The following is a 17,525-nucleotide window of genomic DNA, read 5'->3' on the forward strand; positions in this document are numbered from 1 at the left end:
TTCAGCATATGACCTTCTCATCCACACCTGCTTGTGGTTGAGCTTTTGTCTGTGTAACATTTACTCCTGGAAATGCTATTGTAATCATTAAATAATTACTAATAATAATTAGAACTTTAACTGAAACCTTACTTAAAAACAATACTGCCTACAATAATTATCCACTAACAGTCAAACTATGTGTACACATTTTCAACTGAGTGCTTGTCTATCTGTGTCTACACCTGTGTAAGGTGTGTTTTTCTTTACTTATTTGTTGTCTTTCACATATGTATTCTCTTTCACGTATTCATTGTCAACATTGTTAATAGTATATTGTTGTGTTTTGGAGTATGTTGTTGTATTTTGCACTGTCTGGAGGCAGCAGCTAAGCTTTTCACTCATCTTATTACACGTATTGCTGATGATGTGACAATAAAAGAGATTTGATTTGATATAATTATTATTTTATTATTATATTATAAGATAAATAACAGATAATTATAATAGATAGATTATATTCTAAAATAGAAAGGTCTTTAAAAATTGCACTTTGCAATAAGGTTCATTAGTTAATGCATTTACTAACATTAATTAATCACGAACAACACTTGTACAGCATTTATTAATCATAATTGAACATTTACTAATGCATTATTAACATCCAAGTCCATGCTTGTTAACATTAGTTAATGCACCATGAGTTAACATGAACTAACAATGAACAACTGTATTTTCATTAACTAACGTAAACTAACATGAACAAATACTGTAGTAAATGTATTGTTCCGTGTTTGTTCATGTTAGTAAATGCATTAATTAACATTAACTAATGAACCTTATTGTAAAGTGTGACCATAAATAGATATTGTTTTGTATTATAATTATATAAGTATTAATAAATAATGAAATATAATTATTAAATGATTATTTCAGTAGGATTTAATAATAGTTTCAATATTGTTTTTATTTTGATGTTTTATTTATATTTTTTGTTCATTTGTTTGGTCTATTCTGTAATTTATAATATTTTATTGTACAGTTATACAAATATTTATGGAAATACAATATACTCGAAGAGTGCATTTTTTTACTCTTATTCCTCCTCTAGAATCTCTCCATCTTATATATTTAAAAGTCTGCACACTAGGCAGGTTTCCTCCCACTTTTATACTTCTTCCCGGTGTTTGACCTTTGTATCTGTGTGTGCAGCTCTATGGATATGCAGTGTCAGTGAAGCTGAATCAGGCAGAAAGTGGACACATGAATGAGGGATCTTTCAGCCAGCGGACATCATGAGAGGTAAGATCCAGCACATACAAAACCACTAAAACCTTTCAGCCTTGATCACATTCAGAATATAGTGGCTTATAGTATTTTAATACATAATTCTTATAATATTATTAATAAAATATGTAATAACTATGTTCACACATACTGGTCCGATTTTTACCTGTGTTTTGTTCTTGTTTATTTATAATATATTTTAGAAAACAAAGTTAAATGACTAAAAATAGCACTTTATAAAAAAGCTTTTTAGACATAAAATTAGCTTGCATATATTGAAAAACAAGGTCAAATTTATGCAAGAAACTTTTTTTGATTTGGGTTTCTGGTTTGCCCAGCATGGCATTCTATAACTTATCACGCTATTCATACACGTGCTATATATAAACACAACCGTTAAACTTGTTGGCTATACTCTAGAAAACACCCTTATGTGGATGACAGAACAGACCAGCATAAACACCAGCTGTACTTTTAACTGACTAAACAAAGTAAATAATCATGTACTACTAGTGTTGAGTTTTGTTATTATGGCATGTAATATAGTTAATCATTCTTCAGTTGTGTTAGCACTTTGAGATAATAATTGATGAACTAAATCACTTTCATGTCATGTTCCTGAGCTTGGAGAACATCATTGCTGACGGAGCATTCTGGATTTATGCTTTTCCTCTTATTTTTGTAGTTGGAGGATGATCTATGTTGGAGGATGATCTATTAAGCTTTCAATGGAAAGGAAGAGAGGAACGGTTGGGCCTGCAGGTCCTCCTCCGGATGGTGGTTATGGCTGGTTCATTGTGCTCTCCACCTTCCTTGTGTTTGGACTGACGTTCGGTGTAATCAAGTCCTTCGGTGTGTTCTTCGTAGAAATTCACCACTACTTTTCAACCTCAGCAACTGCAAGCTCATGGATCACATCCATCTCTGTGGCCACTGTACATATTGGGGGTATGTGCGAGTTTAAATGTTCCACCAGCAGAGGGCTCTATCTGCTCACACTCTCACTCACTTTTGCCTTTGACAGAGTATCCGCCAGCCTTGAAAAGTCTTAAATTTCAAAAACAAAATTGTTGGCCTTAAAAAGTCTTCTTAAAAAGTAAAAATTCACTGAAATATTGTCTTGTAGATCTTGAATCGTTTTAAACTGGTGTTACGATTTAAAAAGGTGTCTAGGGAGAGAAAATGTAACAATTAGGAAATTATATTATTATCACTGAATAGAATGGGTGGATACAAACAAGGACAAACAACGTTAACATTTAATTCATTTGTTTGTATGTAAGGGAATATGATAAAGCCAACAAAACAGAGGCATGTATGGGCTCTTAATTTTTTTCCTTTGTTTATGTAAAACTACCCAATCGACCCAACAGACATCCGATCACCAGCAATACATCTCAATAAAACTTTTATCAAAACTACATTCATAACTAATGTTAGAACAGTCTGTTGTGCATACCTTTAGTTTTTCATCCATTCATTCAATTTCTTTTTGGCTTAGTCCCATTATTAATCTGGGGTCGCCACAGTGGAATGAACCGCCAACTTATCCAGCAGGTTTTTACACAGCGGATGCCTTTCCAGCCGCAACCCATCTCTGGGAAACATCCACACACACTCATTCACACTCATACACTACGGACAATTTAGCCTACCCAATTCACCTGTACCGCATGTCTTTGGACTGTGGGGGAAACTGGAGCACCTGGAGGAAACCCCCACCAACGCAGGGAGAACATGCAAACTCCACACAGAAACGCCAACTGACCCAGCCGACGCTTAAACCAGCGACCTTCTTGCTGTGAGGCGACAGCACTACCTACTGCGCCATTGAAAAGTTATGTTGAAAAAAATGTATGGATACAACTAGGGTCTGCTTATTTTGACACATTATTTAAAATGTAAGGCTAAGAAATAATTAGAATGAGTTTTTTGATGGGGCAAGTACACTTTTTTTCTGTTGAGTGATTTAAATAATTCTTAGTGTTGAACCCTACAGTATATAAGTCATTCCTCATGGTCTTAAAAAGGTTTGACTTGGTGAAATCTGCAGAAACCCTGCTTTGAGTTTAAAGAGAAAGTTCACCCTGAAAATGAGCATATACTAACCTGTATGGGTTTCTATTTTTCTGCTGAACCTAAAAGAAGATGAAAGCTGGAAACTGATAACCATTGATATCCATAGTAGGAAAAACAAATACTACGGAAGTCAGTGGTTACAGATTTTCAGCTTTCTTTTGGTTTCAACGAAAGAAAGAAAGTCAAACAGGTTTGTGACAAGTACAGAGTGAATAAATAACAGAATTTTCAGTTAAACTATCCCTTTAACTCCAGACAGACTGTACATTGTAGAGATTTAATTGTTTGTGAATATCAAATTACCCAAAAAGCATGTTTTGTTTTTAAAAGATGTCTAATAGATGTCCAAACATAGTCGTCTTGGCTAAAACAAAGCTAAATTTGGGCTATCATTGAAAATCTAATAGACATCCAGGCCAAATCTAGACTACACTGTAAAACCTTTCATTGTAAATTTAGAGAATAACACTGGCAGCTGGTTTGCCAGCCACATACTTGGCTTCTACATACACCACTTCTGTAAATTCTGTACACTGTAAAAAATTTCCCTGTAAATTAACAGTAAAATACTGTCAATATCCAATGTATGTGAAGTGAAGCGACGCAGCGAAGTCACGTGATCATGACAAAATGGAGGATGTAGTACGTCTGAGTTCCATTCATACTGTTCACATTCATACTGTATAGAACGTACTTTTATAGCGGCCAAGTAGTGCATTTGAATAGAAATGCAGTACCTACTGAGTAGTAGGTGATTTTGAACGAAGCCTATGTCTCTGTATGTGTGGCCTTCTAGTTTAAAACTACTTCAATCTGTAAACCTTCAAACTTTTAGAAACAATCTTTTTAAAGGCTTAGTTCACCCCAAAATTTAAATTATGTCATCATTCATGCTTCCAACCTTTATGAGGTCCTTGCTTCTGAATAACACAAAAGAAGATATTTTGAAAAATGTTGGAGACCTGTAACCATTGACTTTCATATTAGGAAAAACATGTATTTTTTGTTGTGTTCTAAGTTTTTTTTATACATATTTATTAAAATATTGAGGAATTCCTTATTAACATGACCATTTTTATCTATTTGCACTTGTGATGATGATGTAATTTGGTAAAACCTTTGATGTTTGAGTGATAAGATGCATCCCAAGCTTATTGTAATAATTTAATATGAATTAAATACACACCCATGTTCTCTGAATCACACCTTAAAATATTATGAGTCTATAATAACTATTTCAGTTTGCTAGCATTACAGTATCTGATACAGTATCTCCTGCCGATACACCATATCATGCCTGTGTGTGTCATGTGTGTTTGTTTTTCAGCACCTGTAGGCTCCGCATTGAGTGCATACTTTGGTCATCGTCCAGTGGTGATGGCGGGAGGTCTGTTGAGCAGCGTCGGGTTGGTGCTCGGGTCGTTTGCCCAGGATCTGCTACAGCTGTATATCACAGTGGGGTTTCTCACAGGTAAGAGCACAGGAGCATACGGCTGTCCTCACATATTCACGCTTCAATGTGTTTCACTGTTCATTCACAAGTAGAAAAGGTCATTAGCCATTTATAGCCACTGAATGGGATCTTATTCATGAGCCTTTCAGATTCAGGACATTGCAAAGGGAGAGGAAAAATGTACCCACTTTAGAATTCAAGGTATGAAAACAATGAAGGTTTGCTTGGCTCATTAATCAGTGTTGATGCATTTAGTCTAATTCTTCTTTAGTTTTTTTAATTATTCGTGTTTCATTTAGCTTCTTTTGTAAAAGCAAGTTATTTCTTTTGTTAAATTCAGTTGCTTTTGTTTAAGTGCCATGTGGTTTAGCTGTATATAATGTTACATAATATTCATCCATATTCATACACTCACTGGCCACTTTATTAGGTACACCTTACTAGTAGCGGATTGGACCTATTTTTGCCTTAAGAACTGCTTTAATTCTTTGTGGCATAGATTCAACAAGGTACTCTAAATATTCCTTAGAGACTTTTGTCCATATTGACATGATAGTATCACTCAGTTGTTGCACATTTGTCAGCTGCACATCCATGATGCAAATCTCCCGTTCCACCACTTCACAAAGGTGCTGTCATGTTTAAGAAACCAGTCTGAGATGATTCGCGATTCTTGACATGGCGAGTTATCCTGCTGGAAGTAGCCATCAGAAGATGGGTACACTGTGGTCATAAAGGGATAGACATGTTTAACAACAATACTCAGGTAGGCTGTGGTGTTGACACAGCAGGATGGATCCATGCTTTCATGTTGTTAAAGCCAAATTCTGACCCCATCATCCGAATGTTGCAGCAGAAATCGAGACTCATCAGACCAGGCAACGTTTTTTCAATCTCCTTTTGTCCAATTTTTCTGAGCCTGTGCAAATTGTAGCCTCAGGTTCCTGTTCTTAGCTAACTTCTTAGGAGTTCTTAGGAGTGGCACCAGTTGTTGGTCTTCTGCTGCTGTAGCCCATTTGTCTCAAGTTTGGACGTGCTGTGTGTTATTTTTTAAATTATGTTGATTAACATTATTATTATGCACAATTTACATATCTAGTTGGTTAATTAACCAACTAGATATTTGGTTAATTAACCAACAGTTTTTGTTTGGTTTCTTGTCCAAATATCTAAAAATCCTTAAATCAAGAAGCATTTTCTAGATGAGTGAAAGAATAGTCTTGTTTTCAGAAATTTTGGCCAGTTTTTTGTTGCCAAAAGATCATTTTGCTTACCCCACTGGCAGATTATTTTGCTTATTTTAAGGAAAAAATTGCTTAATTTTGTTGTGTAATTTCTGAAAACAGGACCATATTTTTTTACTATGTATAATGTATCATTATTACTGTTTTATGTTCATTATTTAACAATTTTTACAAATAGTCATGGACATTTTTTAAATGATGATGATGATTATTATTATTTTTATTATTCTTTTGTTATTATTATTATTATTATTATTATTATTATTATTATTATTATTATTATTATTATTATTATTATTATTATTAATAATAATAATAATAATAATAATAATAATAATAATAATAATATAGTAATAATAATAATAATAATAATAATAATAATAATCACAAAATGTACTATTATTTTGCACAATTTGCAGGTCAAGTTGGTTGAGACACTTCGTTACTAAGAGTTTTTTATCCAAATATCAAAAAATTCCTAAATCAATAAGCATTTTATAGACGAGTGAAAATATGGTCGTATATATGGTAATATATATGGTTTTGTTTTCAGAAATAATGTTTTTTTTCTTGACAAAAGATTATTTTACTTACCCCCCAGACAGATTATTTAGCTTATTTTAAGGAAAAACATATACAGTTGAAGTCAGAATTATTAGCCCCCCTTTGATTTTTTTTTTTCTTTTTTAAATATTTCCCAAATTGTGTTTAACAGAGCAAGGAAATTTTTACAGTATGTCTAATAATATTTTTTTAGTCTTATTTGTTTTATTTTGGCTAGAATAAAAGCAGTTTTAATTTTTTTATTATTAATTATTATATATTAGCCCCCTTAAGCTAATTTTTTTTTCGACTGTCTACAGAACAAACCATCATTATACAGTTTTTATACATATTCAGTTAAGCCTTTATATGTCACTTTAAGCTGTATAGAAGTGTCTTATTATTTATTTACGTATTATTTACTGTCATCATGGCAAAGATAAAATAAACCAGTTATTAGAAATGAGTTATTAAAACTATTATGTTTAGAAATGTGCTGAAAAAATCTCCTCTCTGTTAAACAGAAATTGGGGAAAAAATAAACAGGGGGCTAATAATTTGGGGGGGGGGGGGTAATATTTCTGACTACAACTGTACATGTATTTTTTTATTTTCCAACAATATTTTTCATTCTTTTATGTTTTATTATTATTATTATCATTAATATTATTATCATTATTATTATTTTTATTGACAAAAAGATTTATAATTTTGCACAATTTACATGTCAAGTTAGTTGATACACTGCAGAAAGATTGTTTTGCTTACCCCATTGGCAGATTACTTTGCCAATTTTAAGGAAAAAAACTTAATTAATTTTGACATTATTTCTGAAAGCAAGACAAATTTTTTGCTTGTCTAAAAAATGCTTCTTGATTTAAGAGTTTTTAGATATTTGGACCAGAAACAAGACAAAAACTCTTAGTGAGAAAAGCATATTTTGCACTGAATGTAACAATAGCACAATGTTTTAAAGTGAAGGTGTGTTCAGAGAGTCAGTGGTAGTAGATGTTCTTATTGCACATAACCTTGCAATGCTTTTGTCCATTTAGCCAGCAGCATTTTTACAATGTGCTACCTTTGAAAAATGAATGGATAGTCAAAGAAATAAATGCCTGCATAGTGTGCAGTGTCCTCATATTGGCAAGTGAAGAAGCCTGGAAAAACTTTTTATTAATTATTTAATTTTTGATCTTTTGCTCAATATAATAACAAAGAACTAACAATAGTAAATATTAAATATTATAGTAAAAGTCATGCTTTATATTAATGTTAATGTAATCACTCACATTGAGTAAGAATGAGCAAATCTTGTACAGTATTTACATTACATTCAATATTACAATCCAAGTTGTGCTTCTTAACATTAGTTAAGAGTTAATAAGGAAAACCAATAAACAACAATGTATTTGGTTTGATTTATATTAATGAATACTGTAAATTGTTTATTGTTCATTGTTTGTTCATGTTAGTAAATACATTAACAAACTTTATAGTAAAGTATTAACAAAATATATTTAAATATGCATGTCCACAATTATTGATTCTCCTTTCATTTTTAGAAGCAATTTTTTATGTATATTCCAATCTGTACAGGGTGGTAGGGCGACGCAGTGGCGCAGTAAGTAGTGCTGTCGCCTCACAGCAAGAAGGTCGCTGGTTCGAGCCTCGGCTGGGTCAGTTGGCATTTCTGTGTGGAGTGGGTTTCCTGCGGGTGCTCCGGTGCTCCCCCACAGTCCAAAGACATGCAGTACAGGTGAATTGGATAGGCTAAATTGTCCGTAGTGTACAAGTGTGAATGAGTGTGTGTGGATGTTTCCCAGAGATGGGTTGCGGCTGGAAGGGCATCTGCTGTGTAAAACATATGCTGGATAAGTTGGTGGTTCATTCTGCTATGGCGACCCTAGATTAATAAAGGGACTAAGCTGAAAAGAAAATGAATGAATAAATTAAATTATTATTTTTCATTATTATTATTATTATTATTATTATTATTATTATTATTATTATTATTATTATTATTTTACTTTAATGGGAAAGAAAATCACCTATTCTTTGGCATAAAATGGAAATTACTGAACATACACACAGGAGCCTGAGAAAAAAAATGTTCATTCTGAAAACGTAGCCCAATATACATTTCTGGAGATCACGACTTATGTAGCCAGAGATAGGTATGGCTGCATTTCGTCTTTGAAAAAAAAACGCTACAGAGCGGTATGATGCCGTTTCTTTTTGGAGCTGTTGCACCGATTACCTCTGTGTGGACGGCTTTCCCGCTTTTCTTTCTGTATTGCTTTTTAAAACTGTTGGTTGGGTTTAGGGATGGAGGAGGATGGGTCAGTCAATCGGTCAGTCAGTCAGTTGTTCAGTCAGTCGACAGCGGCCTCTGGTGGATTTATGAGAGAACAGCAGGCGCGAATGGCACTCACACGAAAAATGTGAGATCTGAAAAAGTGTACACAGCGGCCTCTGGTGGAAAACAAAAATTCCAAAAAAAAGTAGCTTCTGGGACATATGTGGTGCTCTCGGGAAATGTATATAGTGGTAAGTTTTCAGAATGAGCCTGGGTTGGAAATTTCAGATGACACTTTAGTTTTGCATCTGAACTCTTCATATGTATTATATAGTGACTGTTGTATCTAAATACATATAATTTTATTTATATATTTTTTGTAATGTGGACCTAATATCTGAAACCAAAAAAATGCACATGCTCATATTTGTTCATATTTACTAAGGATGTAATAATAATATTGTATATATTATTGTATATTCACATACACTGTAAAAAACGCTAGGTTCCACACAATTCTTTCATGTTGTCTCAACACTAATCAATTAAATTAACTTATTTAAATTTAATTGATTGAACATAAAACAATTAAAGTGTCCTCCAAAAGACTCAGGAATTGTGATGTTTCAACTCATTTTAAATAAGTAGTTAGAACAAGCAGCAAAAAAAAGTTTGAGGATAGTACATGTCCTTTCTCTTCTGTCTTCTGCAGGGTTTGGCTATGCCCTGACCTGGACCCCCACCGTCACCATGCTGGGCTGGTACTTTGACAAGCGGCGTCCGGTGGCCAACGCTCTGGCCAGCACAGGAGAATGTCTCCTCACCTTCATCCTCACCCCGTCCTTCCAGCTCATGGTGGATCAATTTTCCTGGAGAGGAGCCATGCTGATCCTCGGAGCTCTGCAGCTCAACCTGTGTGTGTGTGGGGCTCTTTTAAGACCACTAAACAGACATGATTACATTAAGGACATCACTGATGAGAAGGAGCACAAGCTCTCTAAATGTTCAAATAACAGGGCAGATTCAGATCTGATGAAGGTCAAATCATTCGATATGTCGACTACACACTAATCGCTAACTCTCGCTTCATGGTCTACTCAATGTTTGGCATCTTCGCTGCTCTGGGTTTCTTCGCTCCATCTCTTTTTTTAGTGCCCTACGCTCGCAGTCAAGGAGTGGAGGAGTACCAGGCTGCTTCGCTCATGTCCATCTCTGCCGTGCTGGATCTTCTGGGCCGGGTGTTTTTTGGATGGGTGGCTAATCTGCGGCTGGTGGAGACGGTGCATCAGCTGATCGTCACAGTGGTTTTGTTGGGTGCTGTTTTATTGTTGTGTCCGCTGGCGACTACATTCACACAGCTGGCGCTGTTCAGTGCAGGATACGGGCTGGTGTTCGGAGCGACCGTTGCTATTCACATCACTGTGCTGGCAGAGGTGGTCGGGGTGGAGAGACTGGGCAGCGCACTGGGCTTCTTCATGCTCATCCGCAGCAGTGGCGGCCTACTGGGACCACCTTTGGCAGGTGAGAGGGACTTTAGACAGTAGGGACTGAGAAATGAAGTTAAAGACCTCATGTTTTATTTACATTATACGTTTAATTATGAATTACATTTATTTATTTTTGGGGTATGCTACTTCACCAGTATAATATAATATAATATAATATAATATAATATAATATAATATAATATAATATAATATAATATAATATAATGTAATATAATATAATATAATATAATATAATATAATATAATATAATATAATATAATATAATATAATATAATGTAATGTAATGTAATATAATATAATATAATATAATATAATATAATATAATATAATATAATATAATGTAATATAATGTAATATAATATAATATAATATAATATAATATAACATAACATAACATAATATAATATATGTTTTATTAAATATAATTATATGATGGATATCTGATGATGGATATGATGGAATCTAATATAAAAATTAATAAATAAAATTTTATATTTATTTATATAATATTGTCTATTTTTCTTTTTTATTTCTATTAGCATAAATGTATTAAAATAAATTATTATATTATATTATATTATATTATATTATATTATATTATATTATATTATATTATATTATATTATATTATATTATATTATATTATATTATATTATATTATATTATACTGGTGAAGTAGCATACCCAAAAAATAAATAAATGTAATTCATAATTAAAAATATATTATATTAATATTATATTACAGTTGGTATTGTAATGCAGAGATTATTGATAATATAAATTTAAATTGCATATTAAATCAAATATATACAATGCTGGAAACAGTACATAACAATTACATTCAATATGCATTCACTGGCCACTTTATTAGGTACACCTTACTAGTAGCGGGTTGGACCCCCTTTTTGCCTTCAGAACTGTCTTAATCCTTTGTGGCATAGATTCAACAAGGTACTGGAAATATTCCTCAGAGATTTTGGTCCATATTGACTTGATAGCATCACGCAGTTGCTGCAGATTTGTCGGCTGCACATCCATGATGCCAATCTCCCGTTCCACCCTATCCCTAAGGTGCATTATTGGATTGAGTTCTGGTGACTGTGGAAGCCATTTGAGTACAGTGAACTCATTGTCATGTTCAAGAAACCAGTCTGAGATGATGGCGTGTTATCTTGCTGGAAGTAGCCATCAGAAGATGGGTTTACTGTGGTCATAAAGGGATGGATATGGTCAGCAACAATACTCAGGTAGGCTGTGGCTTTGTATGATGCTCAGTTGGTACTAATGGGCCAATATATCCCCCACACTATCACACTACCTGAACCGTTGATACAAGGCAGGATGGATCCATGCTTTCATGTTGTTGACGCCAAATTCTGACTCTACCAGAATGTTGCAGTAGAAATCGAGACTCATCAGACCAGGCAACATTTTTCCAATCTTCTATTGTCCAATTTTGGTGAGCCTGTGCAAATTGTAGCTTCAGTTTCCAGTTCTTAGCTGACAGGAGTGGCACCCACTGTGGTCTTCTGCTGCTGTAGCCCATCTGCCTCAAGGTTGGATGTGTTTTGTGTTCAGTGATGCTCTTCTGCATACCTATTCTCCTCTGACCTCTGGCATCAAATAGGCATTTGCGCCCACAGAACTGACGCTCACTGGATATTTTCTCTTTTCTGACCATTCTCTGTAAACCTCACAGATGGTTGTGCGTGAAAATCCCAGTAGATCAACATTTTTTGAAATACTTAGACCAGCCCATCTGGCACCAGCAACCATGCCACGTTCCAAGTCAGTTAAATCACCTTTCTTCCCCATTCTGATGCACGGTTTGAACTGCGGCAGATCGTCTTGACCATGTCTACATGCCTAAATGCATTGAGTTGCTGTCATGTGATTGGCTGATTAGAAATTTGCGTTAAAGAGTAGTTGGACAGCTGTACCTAATAAAGTGGCCGGTGAGTGTATATGAAATACAAAGAAGTAATATAACATAAACTTTATCATATAAAATGTGTGATTTGTTTTTTCCCTTGGTTGAGTGTGTATGATGTTCACCAGCTCGGCTCTCTGAGGTTACCCCATGCACTGACATTTTACATACACAAGATGTCCTGTTTTATTGTTTAGAAAGCCCTTTATCATCCTAATGCATTTCCTTCCCTCATCATATTTCTTTTGATAAGGTTTCTCATTAATGCCTGACAGCACTCAATTTACAGTAATACTATGTTATCTTCCGGTAACGCATTGCCTATCAGAGGAATGCACTCAGCTATTGTGTTAATTTCATGGATTATTGGTCACTGCATAAATGGCTTTTCCTGTTTCAATAGCAGACCGCGCTCGGACCAAATTTAAACCATTCATTTGGTTTCATTGGCTGTAATTTTTCAGTGCCACTCAGTGCATAAAACGCACAAACAGCAGTGGGACGATACACCAACAGAGCACTGAAAAAAGTGACCAGCGATTCAACAAAAGAAACAACCAGGCAAGAACAACAATGCATATCATAGCAGTAATTGATTAGTAGATGAAAAGCTCCGATAGGGAGACTTCAAATAGATGAGTTTGTAATATGAGGAAGATTCCATTTTGCCCAGTTTTTCTCGCAAGAACATCTGCCAAAACATGGCACAAGTTGGAAGATTCATCACCCCAAACAGCCAAAAACCAGGCATTTCAGCTCTAAATCTTCCAAGAAAATCTCATCTGTCCATTTAGAGACGTCAGCTGCCAAAAACCGCGACCATGTCTGTATCCTGAAAGACTAATGTACTTAATATGAGTCTCTTTTTGGACTGTCAGCACAGAATGATGTTTGGGAGAAGAGGAGAGGCTTTCTTTAAGCACTACGGGTATTTTTCCCAGCTCCCAATTCCTAATTACACCATAAATGAACTCCGCTGCAGTTTTTCTCAGTGAGTTTGGAAACTCTTTTACTGTGGCGTTATAAAAGACAGCTCAAACACTCACTGTGCCACTGACTGTACAGGGCGCTCTATTTCATGGGGCTTTAACTGATCGATTATTTTAAATGAACGTATAGCGCATTCAGAAAGCGTGAGGTGGAATGATGCACGAACAACTGCAGGCTAATTAGTGGTGCTTGGGCAAGCGTCACTATTATGCACAAGCAATTACCCAGAACAATCTACAACCCCATACAAATGCCCTTGCAGTCACCTACAGCAGCCTGATATTTTTACGGAGAGTTTTGCATGAGGAAATGGCAGTTTCTTTAGATAATTAATCATTTGGATAATTGCAAACTAGAATTATTTGACTGTTCATTTCAGAAGTAAGGAAAAATTAAAGTACATTATTAACCCTTGTGCATCATCATACACTCATCATACACCTAGCGCAATAGGGTGCAAGACATGTTTGGTGCGATGTTTTGTAATTTTTTTAGACCAGCGCAACCCTAATTTTCACGTTTTGCACCGAGTTGTTTAAATAGCAAATCCATTTGCGTCACAGTGTTGATTCATGTGCTGCCACTGTGCTGGTCTATGAAGGAGGTGTGTTAGGGCGCATTGTTGGCACATTGCTAGTTTGAAAAACTAAAATAGACTGCGCCAATTACCAAATAAAAACTGGTCTAAAGTCCAGTGCAGACCGCGTTCGTTATGCGCCTATGCAGGTTCAAATGCTTAATACACACAGGATGTACAGCAATACACAAATAACTTTATTTATTCATTTTCTCTTTGGCTTAGTCCCTTTATTAATCTGGGGTCGCCACAGCGGAATGAACCACCACAAATAAAAACCATTAAAAATAAAGGATTAAAATGTTACAAAAAATAGTATTTTCTACATAAATATAAAAACGCAATGGTGCAGTGTGTAGTGCTGTCACCTCACAGCAAGAAGGTAATTGGTTCAAGCCTCGGCTGGGTCAGTTGGCATTTCTGTGTGGAGTTTGCATGTTCTCCCCGTGTTCAGGTGGGTTTCCTCCGGGTGCTCCGGTTTCCCCCACAAGTCCAAAGACATGCGCTATAGGTGAATTGGGTATTCTAAATCGGCCGTAGTGTATGTGTGTGATTGAGTGTGTTTGAGGGTTTCCCAGTGATGGGTTGCAGCTGGAAGGGCATCCGCTGCGTAAAACATATGCTGGATTAGTTGGAGATTCATTTCGATGTGGCGACCCCGGATTGATAAAGGGACTAAACCAAAAAGAAAATGAATGAATGATAAATATAAAAACCACTACCTCCATGCCTTCTTCATCTCAAGGCACTTTATTCAGTTTATTTGTTTGCTGGAAATTAGGACTGAATTTAGAAGTAGTTTGAAAACAAATTTTTGCGTTTAACAAAGGAAATTAAATTATTAGGCTAATGATGTCTTCAGTGGAGTGTGTACAACACCGCGAACGTAAAGGAGTAAAGAGTACAAGTAAGGGAAAGACAAAGTAAAGATGGTCTGCAGATGGTCTGTTTAACTGTTTTCTTGCTAGTGAAGTGTTCAGTTTTTCCACTTACAAAATCTGCTATGTAAATAGCAAATGCACCATGGCGCAGGTCAACTGACTCTTAAAGGGAATGGGAGATGAGACGCTGATTGGTTTAATGCACATTATGCTCAAAACACACTCATAACTCATTAAGAGAATAAGCACAACCCTGTTAGACCATGTGCTGTGGTGCAAAGCGTATTTTTCCATACTTAAAATTGCAAAAGTGGATTAGGACACACCCTTAATGCTTTTGCGCCATGCCCTTTAGACTTTGCGCCTATGTCGTTAAAATAGAGCCCATAGTCTTTACTATTTAAGTGTTTTGTCATTTTGGCTGTCTTGAAAAAACATTTCCTTTCAGAAATCTTTTTTACACTAGGCATAAAATATAGTTACACTCAGGATCTTTAGGACAAAAATGACCCCTTAGAAATCCATTTAAATTTGCAAAATTTAATCTCGTTTAAGCAAGATGCATATATTTTTGTTCATTTATATAGTAATAGTGATTAGCACTTAACCTCGTTAAAACATCAATAGTTTGAGTGATGGATGATTGTGTGGGATGAGGTGCATCCAAAATTACATTTGAGATTTGGGTTCGAAACATTGTGTATTTCAGTCTCCCGTTTTTCAGACCCATCTTCCGCCACCCTCCTGTTTTGTTATTTCTTTCGGAAAACTCCCGGAATTTCAATTTCACAGCCCCATCCGTAACTCTAATTCCATCCCCGCCTCATCCCCCTTTTTGGTACTAACCCCCGGGTCGCCAACTTTGGTATAGTATTACTTACACCACAGTACACAGTACCCAGTTCTCAACAGTGTTATTCAGACACCTCCCCCCCTTCCCTCGGATTTTCATGGACAAATGTTGCCAGGTATGGTGTAATGTCCCATACAGACCTAGTCAAATACATAGCAGTTTCAGAAAACCTCTGCATTGGTTGGAGTTTAATAGGGAGAAAATGCACATGCAGGATGGATGTCTAAAGTTCATTTTCCTTGTTGACAAAAGAATCCAAAGATATAACAATATAATGGTTTCATGTTTTTTTTTAGATGTATATTAATTGCTTTTTGTTTTCCTGCATTATTTTCAGCATTAATTCAGTGCGTTTGTCAAGCGCAGCTTTATCTTCAGGTTAAATTGACAGCAATTAAGTCATTTCTTCCCCTGTCTACAGGAATCTTCATAGACAAGATGAGTGACTATGGCGCTGGTTTCCTGATGGCGGGTGTTGCTCTTCTGGTCTCCACCCTCTTTCTGATTGTGTTACATTTCATGAACAAAAAAGAGACAGAACACGAAAAAGACATCTGCTTGGAGAATGATGAAGAACACGAGGATCTAAAAAACAGGAATTACGATTTAGGAAAAATTTAGAATTTAGGATGTTTACACTTTTGTAGTTCAAAGTTAGTTGTTTATAGACTTTGTATTTTGGTCAGTGACTATGTCAGATTATGCGAATTTGACTAAATTTACAGTTGAAGTCAGAATTATTAGCCCCCCTTTTCATTTTTTTTTCTCTTTTAAATATTTCCCAATGTTTAAAAGAGCAAGGAAATTTTCACAGTATTTCCAATAATATTTTTTCTTCTGGAGAAAGTCTTATTTGTTTTATTTTGGCTGGAATAAAAACAATAAAAAATTCTGTAAGCCATTTTAAGGTCAAAATTAATAGCCCCTTTAAGCAATTTTTCTTTTCGATTGTCTACAGAACAAACCACTGTTAAAAATGATTTTCCTAATACCCTAACCTGCCTAATTAACCTAGTAAAGCCTTTAAATTGCACTTTAAGCTGTATAGAAGTGTCTTAAAAATATGTAGTCAAATATTATGTACTGTCATCATGGCAAAGATAAAATAAATCAGCTATTAGAGACGAGTTATTAAAACTATTATGTTTAGAAATGTGTTGAAAAAAATCATCTGGGACAAAAATAGGGGAAAAATAAACAGAGGGCTAATAATTCAGGATGGCTAATATTTCTGATCTCAACTGTATGTGTCATTGGCATATTACACGTGGCTTCACAACAAATCAAGCGGGTGGAACTTACAAACTTCCAGAAACAAGACTGTAAAAACAACTAAAAAGAAAGCTACTAAAGGGGTGAGTTTTGCTCCGACTGACAGAAAGGCTGTCATTGGACACACTCCTGCATTGCAGGAGACACGAATGGTGTCAATTTTCCAAATAGAACTTGAGGAATCATTTCAAGCCGGAAGTTGCATACAGAAGACTTTATAATTGTTCAATGTCACTGATGTGATGGAAACAAGTTTGTGGAGAGCTGAAAAAAAAAAATTCTCTCAGAACATCATGAAGCATCAGAGACATAGCATTTATCATGACATAGTGTGTGAGATAAAACAATGGATACTAAACAACCCTAAACATGTCATATGGATCAGGCCAAAATTAGCTTGAAATTGTCTAGCCAGAAGCAGGCATTTATTTTATGTGAAGTGAAGTGAAGCTAAAACCTTTTGAAGAAGCTCCGGGTGGCTGGATGCAGAATACTGTAGTAGGTGATAAACTCTGCCCTTCAATATGACCTGTTCTTAAAAGATTGGAGCATTTTAGGCTAATTTTATACACTGGAAGGAAGTAGAAATATGCTGTCTATCTTTTTTTTACAGACTATGCTCTTAATGACGAG

General features: G+C 35.2%; 1 protein-coding gene across 1 annotated transcript; it reads left to right on the forward strand.

Annotated features, from left to right (window-relative positions):
- Positions 1 to 1,973: 1,973 nt before the first annotated feature.
- si:dkey-246g23.4 (uncharacterized protein LOC559426 homolog) lies at positions 1,974 to 17,030 on the forward strand. Its single transcript, XM_056478567.1, is given in 5 exon segments — positions 1,974 to 2,214; positions 4,673 to 4,816; positions 9,594 to 9,923; positions 9,926 to 10,402; positions 16,042 to 17,030. Coding segments are annotated over 5 exon segments (1,371 nt in total). The 5' UTR covers positions 1,974 to 1,994; the 3' UTR covers positions 16,242 to 17,030.
- The last annotated feature ends 495 nt before the right edge of the window (positions 17,031 to 17,525 follow it).

This window comes from Danio aesculapii, chromosome 18 (assembly GCF_903798145.1).
Source record: "Danio aesculapii chromosome 18, fDanAes4.1, whole genome shotgun sequence".
Classification (NCBI taxonomy): domain Eukaryota; kingdom Metazoa; phylum Chordata; class Actinopteri; order Cypriniformes; family Danionidae; genus Danio; species Danio aesculapii.